General features: G+C 45.2%; 1 protein-coding gene across 3 annotated transcripts in view; it reads right to left on the bottom strand.

The window, feature by feature from the left end:
- LOC112224871 (insulin-like growth factor 1 receptor) overlaps window positions 1-10949 on the bottom strand; it is a 107581-nt gene extending 96632 nt beyond the window's left edge. For all 3 annotated transcript variants that reach the window (XM_042317111.1, XM_042317112.1, XM_042317113.1), the window contains exons 1-3: window positions 9868-10949; window positions 8906-9095; window positions 8356-8729 (exon numbers count right to left, since the gene is read on the bottom strand). In XM_042317111.1, the coding sequence (XP_042173045.1) occupies window positions 8356-8729; window positions 8906-9095; window positions 9868-9961 (658 nt within the window). In that variant the 5' untranslated portion in view covers window positions 9962-10949. The remainder of the gene's footprint in view (window positions 1-8355; window positions 8730-8905; window positions 9096-9867) is intronic.
- Window positions 10950-17234: the final 6285 nt, after the last annotated feature.

Here is a 17234-nt window from a genome sequence, read left to right as displayed (position 1 = left end):
GCGTACGAAACGCCGTCTGGGTCTCTGCGTACGAAACGCCGTCTGGGTCTCTGCGTACGAAACGCCGTCTGGGTCTCTGCGTACGAAACGCCGTCTGGGTCTCTGCGTACGAAACGCCGTCTGGGTCTCTGCGTACGAAACGCCGTCTGGGTCTCTGCGTACGAAACGCCGTCTGGGTCTCTGCGTACGAAACGCCGTCTGGGTCTCTGCGTACGAAACGCCGTCTGGGTCTCTGCGTACGAAACGCCGTCTGGGTCTCTGCGTACGAAACGCCGTCTGGGTCTCTGCGTACGAAACGCCGTCTGGGTCTCTGCGTCTGGGTCGAAAACGCCGTCTGGGTCTCTGCGTACGAAACGCCGTCTGGGTCTCTGCGTACGAAACGCCGTCTGGGTCTCTGCGTACGAAACGCCGTCTGGGTCTCTGCGTACGAAACGCCGTCTGGGTCTCTGCGTACGAAACGCCGTCTGGGTCTCTGCGTACGAAACGCCGTCTGGGTCTCTGCGTACGAAACGCCGTCTGGGTCTCTGCGTCTCTGCGTCGAAACGCCGTCTGGGTCTCTGCGTACGAAACGCCGTCTGGGTCTCTGCGTACGAAACGCCGTCTGGGTCTCTGCGCCGTCTGGGTCTCTGCGTAAAACGCCGTCTGGGTCTCTGCGTACGAAACGCCGTCTGGGTCTCTGCGTACGAAACGCCGTCTGGGTCTCTGCGGGTCTCTGCGTCGACGCCGTCTGGGTCTCTGCGTACGAAACGCCGTCTGGGTCTCTGCGTACGAAACGCCGTCTGGGTCTCTGCGTACGAAACGCCGTCTGGGTCTCTGCGTACGAAACGCCGTCTGGGTCTCTGCGTACGAAACGCCGTCTGGGTCTCTGCGTACGAAACGCCGTCTGGGTCTCTGCGTACGAAACGCCGTCTGGGTCTCTGCGTACGAAACGCCGTCTGGGTCTCTGCGTACGAAACGCCGTCTGGGTCTCTGCGTCTCGAAACGCCGTCTGGGTCTCTGCGTACGAAACGCCGTCTGGGTCTCTGCGTACGAAACGCCGTCTGGGTCTCTGCGTCGAAACGCCGTCTGGGTCTCTGCGTACGAAACGCCGTCTGGGTCTCTGCGTACGAAACGCCGTCTGGGTCTCTGCGTACGAAACGCCGTCTGGGTCTCTGCGTACGGAACGCCGTCTGGGTCTCTGCGTACGGAACGCCGTCTGGGTCTCTGCGTACGGAACGCCGTTTGGGTCTTCGTGTGTCAAAAAAGATACGTCAAATAACGCTATTTGCCGCGTCAAATAACGCTATTTGCCGCGTCAAATAACGCTATTTGCCGCGTCAAATAACGCTATTTGCCGCGTCAAATAACGCTATTTGCCGCGTCAAATAACGCTATTTGCCGCGTCAAATAACGCTATTTGCCGCGTCAAATAACGCTATTTGCCGCGTCAAATAACGCTATTTGCCGCGTCAAATAACGCTATTTGCCGCGTCAAATAACGCTATTTGCCGCGTCAAATAACGCTATTTGCCGCGTCAAATAACGCTATTTGCCGCGTCAAATAACGCTATTTGACGCGTCAAATAACGCTATTTGACGTGTCAAATAACACTATTTGACGTGTCAAATAACACTATTAATAACACAACAGCCGTACAACAATCGTTACGTATAGCTAGGTGTCATCATCTAAAATAACCCTAATTTATAAGACAGTTCTTATTTGATTAAACGGTGATCGGACCCATCTATGGGAAGCTAGCCACAATAAAGATTAGCCACAACAGTGGACTTTGATGTTAGCCTTCAAAATAAAAGTATGGAATAATTCTACTATTTGGATTAATTTGCATCACTGTTAATGACAGTTTTATTTTGAAGGCAAACCGCAAATTCCACTATTGTGCCTAACCCATATTGTGACTCGCTTCACAACACATAACCCGGTCCGGTCGAGCCTCATTAGCCAGCTAGCTAGCTGGCTGCTTATAACGTTAGCTTTGGGCAACAGGGTTAAGTAGCTGGCTAGCTATTTATTTTCATGAACCGACGTTCAATTTCAATAGGCAAACAACAAGTGGCAACCTAGCTAATACTTACAAGGATTCCTAAATCATTGCTAAAAATAATAAACATGAATTTATTTACATTGACTGATTTCCTTATGAACTGTAACTCAGTAGAATCTTTGAAATTATTGCATGTAGTGTTTATATTTTTTGATCAGTGTACATTGTCCAGCAGACAAATGAAAACGTATCACCTGTGCTGACATGACTGTTCTGTTGACCCACTCGGCCCATACAGAGTGAGGTCAAAAAAAGCTATTCAGTTCTCTGCTTGGAACAAACTTCCAAAAGGTCCTGAAATGACAGGATCCCTTTCAATAAGATTAAACAATATGATAGAAAATTAAGTTGGGGGCTGTCAATGTTTTGACCCCTAGTTGCACCACACTTTCCCAAACCATGTTCCTGTTAAATGTTTTCTGTGTTTGATGTTGCAAATGTGTCTTAAATTGCTGCTATTCTGGCCAGGTCTTTATTAGAATCTCAAATGATACTAAATTGGTCAAATAACAGTTAGATTTGATCGATAGAGAGGGGGGGCACCTGTTCCGAATCGATGGGTCAATTTTTTTTGCATTGTATTTTTCCATATATACACACACCCTATGTATTTGAATAAAATCAACAGCATGCATTGAGCTTGTCTGATGCTTTAAGCGTATGGTTTGATGAAATAAGACAAATGCCTCAAGAGGGTGCCAGAGATCTAGATAGACATTTTAAATAAATAAATATATATAAAACTTTACCTGACCCAACAAGTCTCCTCCCGCTCCTGCTGGAATTTGCATATTCTGCCATTACTCGCCTGAAGTTGCCGGTAATAGGCTACACGTGGAGTCGGCAACCTTCCATGTTGAATGCCAATTTATCTTACCATTTCTACAGATCAGTGGGCGTGCCAGTTATGGTTTTCATATTACAATTGTGAAACATGTATTTAATTTATAATAATGTCTTCATATATTAAAATCACTCATGTGGTTAATCAATTCTATACAAATCTGAATTAAAATGATACAAATCTAAAAAGTAATTATATTGCCATTTCCAACTATGTCAAAATAACCTTCATAAAGCCAACAAATAAAAACATTGCAGCCAACATGTAGAAAATATACTGACAAAAATGTATATCCTATAAATCACATTGGTTACATATGGCCTGTCTGCAACGAACTTAAAACATTGTATCAACTATGAACTTGGGTCCAGCCCGAAGATTGTGTTAGCGAACTTGCAACATGTATAAAATATTCTGGGCCCTCAGAGTTTCCGGTGGACCCGAGACGCAGCGATCAGGCGGGTTCCACCAAGCTACCACAATACTATCCTGGTGGACCCAAGACGCAGCGATCAGGCCGGTTCCACCAAGCTACCACAATACTATCCTGGTGAACCCAAGACGCAGCGATCAGGCCGGTTCCATCAAGCTACCACAATACTATCCTAGTGGACCCAAGACGCAGCGATCAGGCCGGTTCCACCGAGCTACCACAATACTATCCTGGTGGACCCAAGACGCAGCGATCAGGCCGGTTCCACCAAGCTACCACAATACTATCCTAGTGGACCCAAGACGCAGCGATCAGGCCGGTTCCACCAAGCTACCACAATACTATCCTAGTGGACCCAAGACGCAGCGATCAGGCCGGTTCCACCAAGCTACCACAATACTATCCTGGTGGACCCAAGACGCAGCGATCAGGCCGGTTCCACCAAGCTACCACAATACTATCCTAGTGGACCCAAGACGCAGCGATCAGGCCGGTTCCACCAAGCTACCACAATACTATCCTAGTGGACCCAAGACGCAGCGATCAGGCCGGTTCCACCAAGCTACCACAATACTATCCTAGTGGACCCAAGACGCAGCGATTAGGCCGGTTCCACCAAGCTACCACAATACTATCCTAGTGGACCCAAGACGCAGCGATCAGGCCGGTTCCACCAAGCTACCACAATACTATCCTAGTGGACCCAAGACGCAGCGATTAGGCCGGTTCCACCAAGCTACCACGATACTATCCTGGTGGACCCAAGACGCAGCGATCAGGCCGGTTCCACCAAGCTACCACAATACTATCCTAGTGGACCCAAGACGCAGCGATCAGGCCGGTTCCACCAAGCTACCACAATACTATCCTAGTGGACCCGAGACGCAGCGATCAGGCCGGTTCCACCAAGCTACCACAATACTATCCTGGTGGACCCAAGACGCAGCGATCAGGCCGGTTCCACCAAGCTACCACAATACTATCCTGGTGGACCCGAGACGCAGCGTTGCCTCAGTGAACGGTCCTTGCTATCCAGGATCTTTGGGACGACCCTACCCAATTGACATTTAAAATGGTTAAGGTTAGGTAAAGGTTTAGGATGGTGACGTCCCAAGGATCCCGGATAGCACTAAACCTCAGTAAACAGTGTCAAGTACTTTCACACAGCTAGTTAGCCAGCTAGCAAACACACTTCCGTTCAGAAGTTTGGGGTCACTTACAAATGTCCTTGTTTTTGAAGGAAAAGCAAATTTGTCCATTAAAATAACCTCACATTGATCAGAAATACACTGTTGACATTGTTAATGTTGTAAATGACTATTGTAGCTGGAAACGGATGATTTTTAATGGAATATCTACATAGACGTACAGAGGCTCATTATCAGCAACCATCACTTCCAATGGCACGTTGTGTTAGCTAATCCAAGTGTATCATTTTAAAAGGCTAATTGATCATTAGAAAACCCTTTTGCAATTGTTAGCACAGCGGAAAACTGTTTGTCTGATTAAAGAAGCAATAAAACTGTCCTTGAGACAAGTTGAGTATCCGGAGCATCAGCATTTGTGGGTTCGATTACAGGCTCAAAATGGCCAGAAACCAAGCACTTTCTTCTGAAACTCATCAGTCTATTCTGTGATTATAATCGTCTTGCTCCCAGGCAGACTAAATAACTTTTTTGCCCGCTTTGAGGACAATACAGTGCCACTGACACGGCCTGCAACAAAAACATGCGGTCTCTCCTTCACTGCAGCCGAGGTGAGTAAGACATTTAAACGTGTTAACCCTCGCAAGGCTGCAGGCCCAGACGGCATCCCCAGCCGCGCCCTCAGAGCATGCGCAGACCAGCTGGCCGGTGTGTTTACGGACATATTCAATCAATCCCTATACCAGTCTGCTGTTCCCACATGCTTCAAGAGGGCCACCATTGTTCCTGTTCCCAAGAAAGCTAAGGTAACTGAGCTAAACGACTACCGCCCGTAGCACTCACTTCCGTCATCATGAAGTGCTTTGAGAGACTAGTCAAGGACCATATCACCTCCACCCTACCTGACACCCTAGACCCACTCCAATTTGCTTACCGCCCAAATAGGTCCACAGACGATGCAATCTCAACCACACTGCACACTGCCCTAACCCAACTGGACAAGAGGAATACCTATGTGAGAATGCTGTTCATCGACTACAGCTCGGCATTCAACACCATAGTACCCTCCAAGCTCGTCATCAAGCTCGAGACCCTGGGTCTCGACCCCGCCCTGTGCAACTGGGTACTGGACTTCCTGACGGGCCGCCCCCAGGTGGTGAGGGTAGGCAACAACATCTCCTCCCCGCTGATCCTCAACACTGGGGCCCCACAAGGGTGCGTTCTGAGCCCTCTCCTGTACTCCCTGTTCACCCACGACTGCGTGGCCACGCACGCCTCCAACTCAATCATCAAGTTTGCGGACGACACAACAGTGGTAGGCTTGATTACCAACAACGACGAGACGGCCTACAGGGAGGAGGTGAGGGCCCTCGGAGTGTGGTGTCAGGAAAATAACCTCACACTCAACGTCAACAAAACTAAGGAGATGATTGTGGACTTCAGGAAACAGCAGAGGGAACACCCCCCCATCCACATCGATGGAACAGTAGTGGAGAGGGTAGCAAGTTTTATGTTCCTCGGCATACACATCACAGACAAACTGAATTGGTCCACTCACACAGACAGCATCGTGAAGAAGGTGCAGCAGCGCCTCTTCAACCTCAGGAGGCTGAAGAAATTCGGCTTGTCACCAAAAGCACTCACAAACATCTACAGATGCACAATCGAGAGCATCCTGGCGGGCTGTATCACCGCCTGGTATGGCAACTGCACCGCCCTCAACCGTAAGGCTCTCCAGAGGGTAGTGAGGTCTGCACAACGCATCACTGGGGGCAAACTACCTGCCCTCCAGGACACCTACACCACCCGATGCTACAAGAAGGCCATAAAGATCATCAAGGACATCAACCACCCGAGCCACTGCCTGTTCACCTCGCTGTCATCCAGAAGGCGAGGTCAGTACAGGTGCATCAAAGCTGGGACCGAGAGACTGAAAAACAGCTTCTATCTCAAGGCCATCAGACTGTTAAACAGCCACCACTAACATTGAGTGGCTGCTGCCAACACACTATCAATGACACTGACTCAACTCCAGCCACTTTAATAATGGGAATTGATGGGAAATGTAAATATATCACTAGCCACTTTAAACAATGCTACCTTATATAATGTTACTTACCCTACATTATTCATCTCATATGCATACGTATATACTGTACTCTATATCATCGACTGCATCCTTATGTAATACATGTATCACTAGCCACTTTAACTAATGCCACTTGGTTTACATACTCATCTCATATGTATATACTGTACTCGATATCATCTACTGTATCTTGCCTATGCTGCTCTGTACCATCACTCATTCATATATCCTTATGTACATATTCTTTATCCCCTTACACTGTGTATAAGACAGTAGTTTTTTGGAATTGTTAGTTAGATTACTTGTTCGTTATTACTGCATTGTCGGAACTAGAAGCACAAGCATTTCGCTACACTCGCATTAACATCTGCTAACCATGTGTATGTGACAAATAAAATTTGATTTGATTTGAAATGAAGGCTATTCCATGCGAGAAATTGCCAAGAAACTGAAGATATCGTACAACGCTGTGTACTACTCCCTTCACAAAACAGCGCAAACTGGCCCTAACCAGAATAGAATGTTCTCTGTTGTGTCTCGGTTTTTCCACATGGCATCTTGTAGTCTGGTTTTAGATATGCCATTAGGGTACTGAAGCAGACATCCTCTACCAGTGACAATGGCTGAATATCAACTGCAATCGTTTCTGTAATCAGCGCTGTGATTTTCTCTATTATCACACTGCTGTCAGCAACAGGTTGAGTCTCACGGTGCCTCTCTCATCACTGCCCCTGTACGGTCACTGTAGCTCAGTTCCACCTCATCACCTTCTCATTTCACGTCTCAGTCCACATCTCATCACTGCCCCTGTACGGTCACTGTAGCTCAGTTCCACCTCCCAGAGCCCGCATCTCATCACCTTCTCATTTAACGTCTCAGTCCGCATCTCATCACCTTCTCATTTGACGTCTCAGAGTATTGTCACAACGGGCTTAGCTGCTGTCATTCCCAGTCTCACTCTGCCATTTTAGACGATGGCGTTCGGAGGGCATTATATCAAATCATTTAAAAGATGCATATGTCCTCCGATTAACATTACAGCATTGTTGCATTTTATTTTTTAAATGTACCGTTTATTTAACCAGGCAAGTCAGTTAAGAACAAACTGTCATTTACACTGACAAACTCCGATCCGCATTAGGATGTTTATTTTCTCCTTTATGACGATCGGGGCTTGATAGTTTTGTGACAACTGCACTGTGAATTACATTTTGTTACAATTACATCTCATTTTTCATTTATGGATTTCCCCCCCCGTAATTTTAAAGATCCCAATGTCTTATTAACGTTGACACCCCTAATGACCAGTGTCCATTTCTGCCAGGGCCCATTTCTGCCAGGGCCCATTTCTGCCAGGGCCCATTTCTGTCACTTCATTGAGCTGACAAGCTTCAATCTGCTCAGCACCCACCGTAGAAGCAGTAACAGTCAGTTCACTCTCCTCTCTGACTGGTGTACTGTCATTGGAGATAGTGTTCAGGTATGCTCTACCGCGCCAAGGAAAGATATGTTTACAGCCATGTAAAGTGCGCCCTCTTCAGGACAAATATAAATTATTGAGCATTTTCTCAGAAATCTTATAATCGGTCCTTATAAATCGGACGATAATATCAGCTTTATATAAACATACACATGGCAAGTTCCTCTCAAAAACTTCCCACTTAGCATGTTGAAATAAACAAGCAACAAGCCGTTTCACTTGAGAAAATATGGATCATTGTGAACCAAACCATCAGCTAGCCACACTCATTCAAACAGCGGACGAGGATGGATTGAAACCCTGAGACTGTTCCTACCTTTCTGGCAGTGGTTAGAGGTCCAGCAGCGACAGTTGAAGTTGTCATTGAAGTTGGTCTTGATGCATCGACGGCTATCCTCCATGATGCCTGGACACACGTCCCCACACTCCTTACTCTGTTTATTCCCCGCTATGAAGTTATTAAACTCAGCATCCATGATAAGAGACCAGTCAATAGAGTCCAGATAGCAGAGCTCAGGGTTCTTCTCGATCCGGATGGCTCCTCTAGTGATGTTCTGGAGGCTGTAGAGGCCGATGTCCTTCAGAGAAGTCATCTCAAAGATCACCAGGGCGTAATTATAAAAGAGATTTCGCCCTCGGATCACCGTGAGGTTAGGGAACAGGGTGGACAGGGAGTCCAGGCCCGAGACTCTGAATAAAAATTAAATCAAAACTTTGTTTAAAGTGCATTTAAAAAGCAGCAACACACTTCTACATGAAAACAACATAAAAGAGATCAAAGAAAAACAAGCAGGAATTATCAAAAAGATGAATAAAATAACAGTGAAATCATTGAGAGGTGGAAGCTGTGTATCTGACCCGCTAACCTGAACAGCAGCAAGTAGTCAGTGATCATGGTGAGTTTGGGGAAGGAGAGTGAGCGGAACACTTCCTGGTTGAGGTTGTAGTTCTTGTCTCCTATTAGGAGAATCTGGAGGTAACCCTCCACGATCGTACAGTTCTCCAGGCGACGGAACTCACTGATGTCGTTACCAATGTCAATGCTGGGACCACAAACTGGAGAGAGAGAGAGACAATGGAAGAGAATTAAATGTACTTTTCAATTTCATCTAAAGCCAAATAAAAGCCTTGTAGAGAGCTAGAGAAACAGACTTAGTCTAACATAATGGTTGCTTTCATGCTATGGGACGAGGGTTTGAAATCATTTCACTACTCTAATAATATCATACATTTATCAGTAGTTTTCCAGATATTGGAAATACATGTTGTTGTTTTTTATATAAGAGAAGGTTACTTAAGGCAACAAATGTAAGGATTGTGTTTGGTCGGGATGGACGTATAGTCTAGCAACCCAGAGGTTGGTGGTTCGAATCTCATCCCAGACAACTTTACAACTACTTACTATGTTAGTTAACCCTTCCCCTAACCTGACTCATAACCAACGTTAGCCACATAGCTAACGCTAGCCACAACTAATTGGAATTCGTAACTTAAGACATTCAAGAAAATGGATAGCATATTGTACTTTTTGCAAATGTGTAACATCATACGAATTTCGTTACTTCCACAAATGAATACGAAACGTAACACATTATACTGAACAGGAACTCGGTTTTCCAGGATAATAGGACATGTGGAGAGAGCAGGTTGTCCCTGTAGGTACATTACATTCAGCTAACAACGGTTGTCTAAAGGTACAACCAGATCAACTATTGGGAGCAAAGAGGCGCATTACGACAACGTAGCAAATATATATATATATACAGTATTGCATTTATCAATTTAGTTAGCTAGTCGTTACCTGGAAAACGGTGATAAAACCACTTACTTTCTCCATGTGCGGGCCGAGGGCAGGTCGCGGAGACACACAGCAGCAGACCACAGAACAAGGTCAACGGATCCGTTTCTGTGCCAGACTTCATTCCGGTAAAAGAAACTTCCTCCCAGCGTCAGAAACAAACAACGGGAATGACCCCAATTAATTAATGCTCCCAATATGGTCGCTTCTCAGGCCACACAAATAAAGGCCAAGAACGTGGACCAAAGTGAACACGGCCCTGACTTGTATTCCTAAATGTTGACTTCTCGGTACCGTCGGTGTTAGTACCGTCAGTATCGGTACCGTCGGCAGCCAGCCGATGCGATCTCCCGGACTAACAGACGTCGTCTTCTCCTGTGTTGAGGAATGTCTGGAGTCCACTGCGGGGTGGGTTGAATCCAGCAGGAAAACAAGGCTGTCTGGTCTCTCTATCATATAATTACCCGTCGGGTTGAGACAGACAACCTCCCAGGGATGTATGAAATGTTACAGAGAAACAGCCGCGTCGAGCAGTTGACAATCCGCATCTTCCGACTCCATTTCTTCAAAACCAAAATGCCACTTTGTTCGCTTGAATGCGCTCTTCACCAGGCGGGGAGAAAGTCCTCCAACGTGGACGGGAGAGCAGGCTTGGTTCGGGGTTTGGTGGCGGTATACTTTAGTTAGGACATGAATGGGAAAAAGAGCCCTCCCGGAGTGAGACACATGAGGTTTGATCCACAATATCCGCCAGGACGAAAAGGGATTCAACAACTGCAGCCCCCGGTGTCTCCCTCCTCCGTCTTCACCCGCCGCTCATACAGACACACTAACAACTGAATCCATTTTCAGCACGCAGGAACGGGATTATTTCAATATCGTCAGTGTTCGTTCAGATTCAGACCCTTGTAGTATCCATTAGAGCCCGTTTTCTTGTCTCTTACAACGGCAGTCAGCGGCTCCGGTTGTGGGATCACGGCTCAGTGGGATGGATTCAGCGCTGTAAACAAGGCTGGATGTTTCTTTCAGCCACACACCGTAGACTGCTACGTCCTACTAGGCTGGAAGGAAAACCTGGACCTAATCCAGGAGTGGCTTTGTTTTTCCTCTCACAGATGCTCACCAGCTTGGAGTCCTAAAAAACGGAAATGACTTACCTCTGGATTGTTCAGTCATTGCTATGGAGAAAGTTCATTGGGAAACAGGGTTTTGGGATAAACGTCAAAAGGAAGGTCTGAGGTTAACACAGGCTTAGGAGATATTATACGTCTTTTTCTATGAGATAATATCATACCACTTTATATAATGTTTTCATACCCTATATTACTCATCTCATATGTATATACTGTACTCTATACCATCTACTGCATCTTGCCTATGCCGTTCGGCCATCGCTCATCCATTTATTTATATGTACATATTCTTCAATCATTCCTTTACACTTTTGTGTATAAAGTAGTTGTGAAATTGTTAGTTAGATTACTCGTTGGTTATTACTGCACGGTCGGAACAAGAAGCACAAGCATTTCGCTACACTCGCATTAACATCTGCTAACCATGTGTATGTGACCAATAAAAGTAGATTCAATTTGATTTGTACGACCTTTATGAATTAAGAAGACTTCATGTGCTTTTTTTTATTACATAAATGCTTAAAAATGGACAAAAAGTGAATTGTCATTGAACAAAACATATAAGATCTCCTGCCTGTGCTTAGCTTACCATAGATCTTGTTTTCAGCTTTTAGCCAAAATCACTACAAAAACGAACCCTGGCGGAGTTAGTGCCTGTTTCTCTCTGGGCTCAGCACCATACATTATGATAAAAAACGAAGCCTGGCGGAGCTAGTGCCTGTTTCTCTCTGGGCTCAGCACCATACATTATGATAAAAAACAAAGCCTGGCGGAGTTAGTGCCTGTTTCTCTCTGGGCTCAGCACCATACATTATGATAAAAACGAAGCCTGGCGGAGTTAGTGCCTGTTTCTCTGTGGGCTCAGCACCATACATTATGATAAAAAATGAACCCTGGCGGAGTTAGTGCCTGTTTCTCTCTGGGCTCAGCACCATACATTATGATAAAAACGAAGCCTGGCGGAGCTAGTGCCTGTTTCTCTCTGGGCTCAGCACCATACATTATGATAAAAAATGAACCCTGGCGGAGCTAGTGCCTGTTTCTCTCTGGGCTCAGCACCATACATTATGATAAAAAACGAACCCTGGCGGAGTTAGTGCCTGTTTCTCTCTGGGCTCAGCACCATACATTATGATAAAAACGAACCCTGGCGGAGTTAGTGCCTGTTTCTCTGTGGGCTCAGCACCATACATTATGATAAAAACGAACCCTGGCGGAGTTAGTGCCTGTTTCTCTGTGGGCTCAGCACCATACATTATGATAAAAACGAACCCTGGCGGAGTTAGTGCCTGTTTCTCTCTGGGCTCAGCACCATACATTATGATAAAAAACGAACCCTGGCGGAGTTAGTGCCTGTTTCTCTCTGGGCTCAGCACCATACATTATGATAAAAAACGAACCCTGGCGGAGCTAGTGCCTGTTTCTCTCTGGGCTCAGCACCATACATTATGATTAAAAACAATGATGTAACAAGTATAAATATGACCGTTCTAACCAGCTACATATTGATTTAGAACTGGGCGATATGGACAGAAATCCAGAGCGCCATAAATTGCCTTGAATTGGTGCGATAAGGATAAATAGAACAACCCCTTTGGAACATTCATCTGCACCACAGTTTCTTCCCCCAGTTATCTAGTACTACTAGTTTGATGGTTGTGACAATCAATTGTTCCATTAATAATCACCCATATTAGCAAACTTATTTCATTTCAAATGTCACGTTTCTCTAGTAGCCTAGAGGCTACTCGTCATAATGAACGATATCAGCAAAATGCCTGCGATAAGTGATCGGTATGGTCGGTGGCGATCATTTTCAGCTGCATTCCACATTTTCCAACACGGTAGTTAGTATCCATTCAGTCATACATTCAGTCCTTGGGTTGTCTTGCCCATCCAAGGACTGAATTGGATTCTTAGTATTGACCGTGGCATGGCCTAGGGATGAGCATGAGTAATGGAGTACTCAAACAGACGCCAGAACTCACTCTTTAACCAGACTAGAGATCAGTTGGGTTTTTTAGACTGGTAAACTATTTTGTGGAATGTGGTTTGTGGCTGCCTGAACAGGCAAGTTATATTTTGTCTGGAATTGTTTAATTTGCTTTGACTCTCGTGTTCCATTAGTACATGTGCATTTGCAGGGAACAAGGAAAAATAAACCAGGCCAAGCATTAGTTCTTCTCCTTAAATTCATTTTCTCCTCCTGGTCTCGCTCACTCAATTGCATTGAAACCGCTCCCTCTACACACGTGTTCTTAATGCCCACACAAGCTCCTGCTGGGCCGACAGAAATAAAGGCCCATAAAAACACGGCTATAAAATGTATCTAACTGACAGGATAAACAAGCTGCATTCCTTGCCAAATCACGACAGTTTTATCACAGATAAATGTAAAAAATGGACTGGTTGATTGAAGTAAGGAAATATGTGTTCCGTCAATAAGCTGCTGTTTTGGAGTAATTGCGTCCCATCTATTTTTCCTCCTAGGCTACTATGAGAACTGCTAGTATGACTTACAACAGGCTAGCCTCGGCTATAACCCCCCTAAACATAGACTATAACCCCCCTAAACATAGACTATAACCCCCCTAAAGATAGACTAAAACCCCCTAAACATAGACTAAAACCCCCTAAACATAGACTATAACCCCCTAAACATAGACTATAACCCCCTAAACCCCCTAAACATAGACTAAAACCCTCCTAAACATAGACTATAACCCCCTAAACATAGGCTATAACCCCCTAAACATAGACTATAACCCCCTAAACATAGACTAAAACCCCCTAAACATAGACTATAACCCCCTAAACATAGACTATAACCCCCTAAACATAGACTATAACCCCCTAAACATAGACTAAAACCCCCTAAACATAGACTATAACCCCCTAAACATAGACTATAACCCCCTAAACATAGACTATAACCCCCTAAACATAGACTAAAACCCCTAAACATAGACTATAACCCCCTAAACATAGACTATAACCCCCTAAACATAGACTATAACCCCCTAAACATAGACTATAACCTCCTAAACATAGACTATAACCCCCTAAACATAGACTATAACCCCCTAAACATAGACTATAACCCCCTAAACATAGACTATAACCCCCTAAACATAGACTATAACCCCCTAAACATAGACTATAACCCCCTAAACATAGACTATAACCCCCTAAACATATACGATAACCCCCTAAACATAGACTATAACCCCCTAAACATAGACTATAACCTCCCTAAACATAGACTATAACCCCCTAAACATAGACTATAACCCCCTAAACATAGACTATAACCCCCTAAACATAGACTATAACCCCCCTAAACATATACTATAACCCCCTAAACATAGACTATAACCCCCTAAACATAGACTATAACCCCCTAAACATAGACTATAACCCCCTAAACATAGACTATAACCCCCCTAAACATAGACCATAACCCCCTAAATATAGACTATAACCCCCCTAAAATATCAAATCAAATCAAATCAAATTTTATTTGTCACATACACATGGTTAGCAGATGTTAATGCGAGTGTAGCGAAATGCTTGTGCTTCTAGTTCCGACAATGCAGTAATAACCAACAAGTAATCTAACTAACAATTCCAAAACTACTGTCTTATACACAGTGTAAGGGGATAAAGAATATGTACATAAGGATATATGAATGAGTGATGGTACAGAGCAGCATAGGCAAGATACAGTAGATGGTATCGAGTACAGTATATACATATGAGATGAGTATGTAAACAAAGTGGCATAGTTAAAGTGGCTAGTGATACATGTATTACATAAGGATGCAGTCGGTGATATAGAGTACAGTATATACGTATGCATATGAGATGAATAATGTAGGGTAAGTAACATTATATAAGGTAGCATTGTTTAAAGTGGCTAGTGATATATTTACATAATTTCCCATCAATTCCCATTATTAAAGTGGCTGGAGTTGAGTCAGTGTCAGTGTGTTGGCAGCAGCCACTCAATGTTAGTGGTGGCTGTTTAACAGTCTGATGGCCTTGAGATAGAAGCTGTTTTTCAGTCTCTCGGTCCCAGCTTTGATGCACCTGTACTGACCTCGCCTTCTGGATGATAGCGGGGTGAACAGGCAGTGGCTGATGGTGGTTGATCTCCTTGATGATCTTTATGGCCTTCCTGTAACATCGGGTGGTGTAGGTGTCCTGGGGGCAGGTAGTTTGCCCCCGGTGATGCGTTGTGCAGACCTCACTACCCTCTGGAGAGCCTTACGGTTGAGGGCGGAGCAGTTGCCGTACCAGGCGGTGATACAGCCCGCCAGGATGCTCTCGATTGTGCATCTGTAGAAGTTTGTGAGTGCTTTTGGTGACAAGCCGAATTTCTTCAGCCTCCTGAGGTTGAAGAGGCGCTGCTGCGCCTTCTTCACGATGCTGTCTGTGTGAGTGGACCAATTCAGTTTGTCTGTGATGTGTATGCCGAGGAACTTAAAACTTGCTAACCTCTCCACTACTGTTCCATCGATGTGGATAGGGGGGTGTTCCCTCTGCTGTTTCCTGAAGTCCACAATCATCTCCTTAGTTTTGTTGACGTTGAGTGGTGTGAGGTTATTTTCCTGACACCACACTCTGAGGGCCCTCACCTCCTCCCTGTAGGCCGTCTCGTCGTTATTGGTAATCAAGCCTACCACTGTTGTGTCGTCCGCAAACTTGATGATTGAGTTGGAGGCGTGCGTGGCCACGCAGTCGTGGGTGAACAGGGAGTACAGGAGAGGGCTCAGAACGCACCCTTGTGGGGCCCCAGTGTTGAGGATCAGCGGGGAGGAGATGTTGTTGCCTACCCTCACCACCTGGGGGCGGCCCGTCAGGAAGTCCAGTACCCAGTTGCACAGGGCGGGGTCGAGACCCAGGGTCTCGAGCTTGATGACGACCTTGGAGGGTACTATGGTGTTGAATGCCGAGCTGTAGTCGATGAACAGCATTCTCACATAGGTATTCCTCTTGTCCAGATGGGTTAGGGCAGTGTGCAGTGTGGTTGAGATTGCATCGTCTGTGGACCTATTTGGGCGGTAAGCAAATTGGAGTGGTTCTAGGGTGTCAGGTAGGGTGGAGGTGATATGGTCCTTGACTAGTCTCTCAAAGCACTTCATGATGACGGAAGTGAGTGCTACGGGGCGGTAGTCGTTTAGTTCAGTTACCTTAGCTTTCTTGGGAACAGGAACAATGGTGGCCCTCTTGAAGCATGTGGGAACAGCAGACTGGTATAGATATAAGTGTCCCTTGAATATAGACTATAACCTCCTAAACATAGACAGGTTCCACACTGAAAACAAAACATTAGTTCGATGAAGACAGAGCATATGTTCATGAGAATCATTAAGCCAAGGCCTACTCACCAGACAGATGTCCTGGCCATAATTCATCACCATGCAGTGTTCCATGTGGAATTGTTCATACATTTAGACAATTCAGAAAAACAGACAGAATAAACTCAATTGAACGTCTCGAAAAGAAGACAGATTTTGGTTAGTTTGAGATTCTTCAAAGTAGCCACCCTTTGCCTTGATGACAGCTTTTCACTCTCTTGGCATTCTCTCAACCAGCTTCATGAGGTAGTCACCTGGAATGCATTTCAAAGAAAATATATGTGGAATGTATTTTCTTCTTAATGCGTTTGAGCCAATCAGTTGTGTTGTGACAAGGTAAGGTTGGTATACAGAAGATAACCCTATTTGGTAAAAGACCAAGTACATATTATGGCAAGAACACCTCAAATAGGCAAAGAGAAACAACACTCCATCATTACATTAAGACATGAAGGTCAGTCAATCCGGGAACATTTCAAGAATGTTGAACATTTCTTAAAGTGCAATTACAAAAACCCTCAAGCGCTATGATGAAACTGGCTCTCATGTGGACCACCACAGGAAAGGAAGACCCAGAGTTACCTCTGCTGCAGAGGATAAGTTCATTAGAGTTAAGTGCACCTCAGATTGCAGCCCAAATAAATGCTTCACAGAGGTCAAGTAACAGACACATCTAAACATCAACTAATTCAGAGGAGACTGTGTGAATCAGGCCTTGATGGTGACACTGTCTGTGATTTATTTAGAATTCAAGGGACACTTAACCAGCATGGCTACCACAGCATTCTGCAGCGATATGCCATCCCATCTGGTTTGTGCTTAGTGGGACTATCATTTGTTTTGCAACAGGACAATGACCCAACACACCTCCAGGCTGTGTAAGGACTATTTGACCAAGAAGGAG

This window comes from Oncorhynchus tshawytscha, unplaced genomic scaffold (genome assembly GCF_018296145.1).
Source record: "Oncorhynchus tshawytscha isolate Ot180627B unplaced genomic scaffold, Otsh_v2.0 Un_contig_1501_pilon_pilon, whole genome shotgun sequence".
NCBI classification, from domain to species: domain Eukaryota; kingdom Metazoa; phylum Chordata; class Actinopteri; order Salmoniformes; family Salmonidae; genus Oncorhynchus; species Oncorhynchus tshawytscha.
The sequence above is the reverse complement of the archived record's forward strand: the minus strand, read 5'-3'. Positions and strand labels throughout refer to the sequence as shown.